General features: G+C 39.4%; 1 protein-coding gene across 1 annotated transcript in view; it reads right to left on the reverse strand.

Annotated features, from left to right (window-relative positions):
- Positions 1-5,120, reverse strand: part of ENKUR (enkurin, TRPC channel interacting protein) — a 28,658-nt gene extending 23,538 nt beyond the window's left edge. The window contains exon 1 of the mRNA XM_006773820.2: positions 4,681-5,120. Within this exon, the coding sequence (XP_006773883.1) occupies positions 4,681-4,757 (77 nt within the window). The 5' untranslated portion in view covers positions 4,758-5,120. The remainder of the gene's footprint in view (positions 1-4,680) is intronic.
- Between the last annotated feature and the right edge of the window lie 277 nt (positions 5,121-5,397).

The raw sequence follows: 5,397 nt of genomic DNA on the forward strand, positions 1-5,397 counted from the left end.
TCCGCTGCTTCAGCAGCGATAAGGATGTCCGACTGCAGCTTAGGCCTGTTCCCCGCTGGCAAGTGGATATCCCCCGAGTGTTCCTGGGCTGCCAGAGGGATATCTGCCAGCTTAGGCCCAATTTCCCATGGAGTGGGCCTAAGCCAGCAGGTGGTCATGAATGAATATATATATAAGCATGAGAAGTGCACTTGGGTAAAAACACACAAGAGATGAAGAGAAGTATTATTATTGTGTAAGTCTGCAGAGAGAGATAGCCAGATGAGAAACCTGAATATTGACTTCCAGCACTAATTAAGAAACTGCCCAAGACCATATATTACAGAATGGGAATTTTAGCATAAAATTTCATTATGCTAAAACAAAAACATTTGGATATTCTAAATTTTCTGTGAATATAAATTCATTTAAAAGAACTATTGTTTTCCACAATTACTGGCTATACTTAGTCAGCAAAGAAGGTAAGGACCTCAGAAGAAAGTAACTATGTCATCTAAAATTTCATAACAGTCAAGATTGCCTAGCAAACTCAGATACATAACTGGACTTTAAACAAAAGATGTTACAAACCTTCAGAAAATACAGTATAACCGCATTAAAATGGAATAAAATGGAAGGTAGTCCAAGAAAAATGCAAAGCTCCAAAAATGAAATTCTGACTACATGTCAGAATTATCCCAATGAAAACCATAAAGACATAAAAAAGGAAACAACTACTGGGTGCTTATGACATTAAATATTTCATTTTCAAAATCCATGTATACAGAAACTCCATACTGCCGAGCCTGATGTCAATTTCAAAGAGCTTTTAAAAATTCGTAGAGTAGCAATGACAGCATGAGCCACTTGGAGTTTCAGGTCACTGAAATGAAGATCTTTTGTTTTTTGAAATAGGAAAGCAACTTTCTCAATGTGATTTTTATGCTTATTATTTATTTATTTAATATATTTTTATTGATTTCAGAGCGGAAGGGAGAGGGAGAGAGAGACAGAAATATCAATGATGAGATAGTATCATTGATCGGCTGCCTCCTGCATGCCTCATACTGGGGATTGAGCCACAGCCCAAGCATGTGCCCTTGACCGGAATCAAATCTAGGACTTTTCAGTTCACAGTCCAATGCTCTATTCACTGAGCAAAACCAGCTAGGGTATGAAGATCATTTTTAAGAAATATAAGACTCAAAAATCAGGAAAATATTTTAGACATAATATACACCTTGATGTTAGTAAAGCCCCTTATTAAATCCTTACTGATAAGGTAGAGAAATATGAACTGATTAATGAATGCATTTGGATGATTGACTGAATCCTCAAAAACATTTATTGCTGTCAGTCTAGAAAGAAATATCTAGTGGCCTATTAAAGTGCAAGGTACTAGCCCTATTCAATGATGGATGGAGATATAAAAGACGTTGGATCTGCAAATGTCACAAAGCTGGGAGGGATGGTTAAGAGAGTGTATGAAAGATTCAAAATTCAAAACTATCTCCATAGATTAATGATAAGTTTAGATAAAAAAGAACCAGCTACACAAGTATAGGATGGGAGAGACTAAACTTAGTCATAATTCATGTGGGAATTTCAATGTGAAACAATGATAGGACGTGACTGCCATAATGCTAATGGATGCATAAATAAAAGTATTGTGCATCAAGGAAAGCAGATCACAAGTCAACATTCAGGCCATACTGGAATATTATTTTCAACAAAAGGGGAGGAGAGAATGATTAAGATATTAAGTAACGAGTTATCAATAGAAGGGTCACACATTTGGTGATGATCTTAGAAACCATCTCATACATCATGAGCAACTGAAGTTTTTAAAAATATATATATTTTATTGATTTTTAACAGAGAGGAAGGGAGAGGGATAGTTTGAAACATTGATCAGCTGTCTCCTGCACACACCCTACTGGGGATGTGCCCACAACCAAGGTACATGGCCTTGACTGGAATTGAACCTGGGACCCTTCAGTCCACAGGCCGACGCTCTATCCACTGAGCCAAACTAGTGAGGGCAGCAACTGAGGTTTTGAAAACTGATTAATGGTTTCTCATTGACTTTAACATGTGTTGTTGTTTTTTGTTAATCATCACCCAAGGATATTTTCCATTGATTTTCTTTAGAGAGGGTGGAAGGGAGATAGGGAGGGGTAGAAGGAGTGGAGAAAGAAAGAGAGAAATAGAGGGAGAGAGAGAAACAGAGAGAGGACAGAGAGAGAAAAACGTCAATGTGGGAGAGACACATTGATTGGTTGCTGAAACCTGAAACACAGTCATGCCTTTACCTGAGAATCCGAACCTGAGACTCTTCAGTGCTCAGGGCCAATGCTCTAACCATTGAGTAACACCAGTCAGGGCTGACTTTAACATTTTTATATTTTTAGTCCCAGCTTATAGTTCCACTGCAAAAGGTTGCCCTTCACCCCACTTTGGGTTACATATATCTATTTGGTAACATTTATTTCATTTAGTATATCAATACTTTAATGTTTATATTTTTGTTTGCTAAGGAAACTAAACTCTGATGTATGGGAGAGCACAGTACAGTCAATTTTTGATTTCTCCCAGGAATCCAACTCTTTATGAAAGCTGGACAATCACCTTGCCAGTCTTGCAAGAGCCACCGAGAGTTTTCTTGAAGCTGGATTTATAACTCAGTAATACAGATAAGCCTTATAGCTTCATACATTTCTTATGATTATGTAATTTTACTAGCAATAAAGAGATTCAGACAAGTTTTTGTTAGTGTGGTGAGAAAAAAGTGTGATTAATTATGCTCTGTTTTTTTTTTTTAATGAATTAGCGGTTTTTTTGCATGCCGTCAAATTAAAAACTCCTCATCGTTGTTGCTGACAGTGTAGGCTGAATTAACAGAGAAATTGTGTGGCATCACATTTAGATGCCTTCTAGTCCCTTCACCATGAGTTCCTTTTTCCTACACACTCCTTCAGAGCAAACCAAAATGTTTGTGCTGTCACTGCAACACTCCCTAAGGGCAATATTATACACCTAATAGGGGCTCAGTTAATGCTTGCCAAATGAAGAATGATTGTTCCTATAAAATTTCTTGAAAAAATCACCTAGATGCATAGTAAAGCTTTTAAATTTACCAAAGGACAGAACACCTGTCTAATACAGTATCTTACCATTCAAATGCAGTCCTCTATAGAAAACACAACCCACCAGTGGGTTAGAGAGAGGAGGAGCTTTATCTTGTACAATATATAGGAATTTTGGACCAAAAGTCCATTTACCAAACTGTGCACCAGTATCATACCTTCTTACTTTATATTCCCCTTTCCAATTTCTACTAGATTTTGAAAAACTAATGGAAGTCAACGTAGGTACTGCTCTGGTTAAAACAAAGAAACTCAGGCTGGTGTTGCTCAATGATTAGAGTCTCGTAGGTGCACCAAAGGGTTTCCAGTTCAATCCCCAGCCCAGGTCATGGCACGTTAGGGAGGTGATGTATGGTTCTCACATGGATGTTTCTCTCTCCTCTCTTCTCCCTCCCTCCCTCCCTCCCTCCCTCTTTAAAAATCAGTGGAGCCCTGCCAGCATGCTCAGTGGTTAGAGCATAGGCCCTGGGACCAAAGCCCTCCCTCCCTCCCTCTCTCCCTCCTTCCTACCCTCCCTTCCACTCTTTCTAAAAAATAAATGGAAAAAATCTCCTTGGGTGAGGAATAACAAAAATATAAAAATTAAAAAATGGAACTTCTTATTGAAGATGTAAATATTAGTAAAAATAATTGACCATTAGACTGAAAGGGGCCATAAAGACTCATTTCTTTTACAGATAACAAATGAAAATTTATTCATGATCCCAAAACTAATTAGTTGAAGCCCCTGATTGTTTTTTCTCCTAGCCCAGCACTCTTTCAATGTGGTTTTCACTTAAATCAGGAAAAGGAGAAAGGTAAAAGACAGCCAAGTACTAGGAGAAATGAGATTTTTCTCTATTACCTACTTCTTTTCTCCCCATAGATTTAAATAAGTTCTAAGTCCCTACACAGGAGTGTAAATGGATGTTTAGTTTGTGATGACCTTTTTGAAACTGGGGAATTTAAGAGGTCCTATCACCTATGTAAAATTTTTAACTGAGTTACATATTTTTGGTTCTCCATCCACTCTTCCTTCCATCTATAAGACCCGTAAAAGACCTTAGAAACTATCCAGTCTGTCTATTTTGTTGCATCAATCAAAACATTGAGGCTCAGAAACAAATTTATATTTGACAATAATCTTGGGGGGGGGGGGGAATAAGTACTACACCCTTAGAAAAAGAGCAGTCAGAAATAAAACAAGGAACTCCTGAAACCAAATATGAAATATCCTAACACAGGATAATAAAATTGTGATTTTTTCAACAAGAAATTTCACACTAGTATATACCACATATCATGTGTGAACAATCAGATAAATTATAAAAGTCACATGCCCTATTACAGGAGACTACCATAAAATGGCACTGGATCGCCCTCTCTGAATTTTGAGATACTGAGTAGCTAGATTTTGCAACCTTTTTTAAAAGAAGTTATCATTCAAGGTTACTTCATTGAGACAAAAGTATTTTTTATTTCTTTTTGAAAGTCATATGATGCTTTGATTAATCCTGAAATAGAAGAATTATTCTGCATTCTTGTTTCAAGCGATAATCTTGTATTGCCCACATACCTAGGAGGCTGGGGAGGCTCCTTCCAGTCACTGGGTATGAGGTTGTAAATGCTCTCAGAAGGGCGTCTTGGATCCATGGCCACCAAACGGCTCCTCAAAACTACTTTTTTTTTTTAATGAAAATACCAGTATCTCTGTCCCTTTCTTCACTGCATCCCCTTTCCTTTCCTACTCTCTTGCCTTCTCAAGGAACTAAGGTTTCTCTCTTTCACACAGTTCCCCTTTGACCCCTTTTTGCCGTCCTCTCTTGGGAAGAGGATACGCTGGCTATTCCTCTTGGGGTTGCTGAGCGTCTAGACCGCGCGCTTGCCATGGAAACAGTTACTAGGCAACGGGGAAGTGGGCGGCCCCACTGCAAACCATGCTTCCTCTCTCCCGTCACCGCAGCTCAATTCTTCTAACTGGAAAGCTCAATGTGGAAACCACCGTTTATATGTGCCTTTGGGAGTAATGGGGTGAAAAACGGCGTCCCCATAAAAATGTTGCTTTTTTCTGTCTCTGTATTTGTGGAGAAATATTCAGACACAAAACCCCAGCGAGCGCGCTGGTCACACAATAAGGCTCTTGTGCGCAGGTCCCAATTCCGGCAGGGGCGGGGCTAGCGTCCGAGGAGACGCTGACGCACGACCCACGTGGAGAGCCGACCAGGTAGGGGCGGGGCCGGAGTTGGCTCGTAGGTGGAGCCTGATGAGAGTCACGTGCCCGACGCTGGGCGGC

This window comes from Myotis davidii, unplaced genomic scaffold (genome assembly GCF_000327345.1).
Source record: "Myotis davidii unplaced genomic scaffold, ASM32734v1 scaffold86, whole genome shotgun sequence".
In the NCBI taxonomy this organism is placed as follows: Eukaryota; Metazoa; Chordata; class Mammalia; order Chiroptera; family Vespertilionidae; genus Myotis; species Myotis davidii.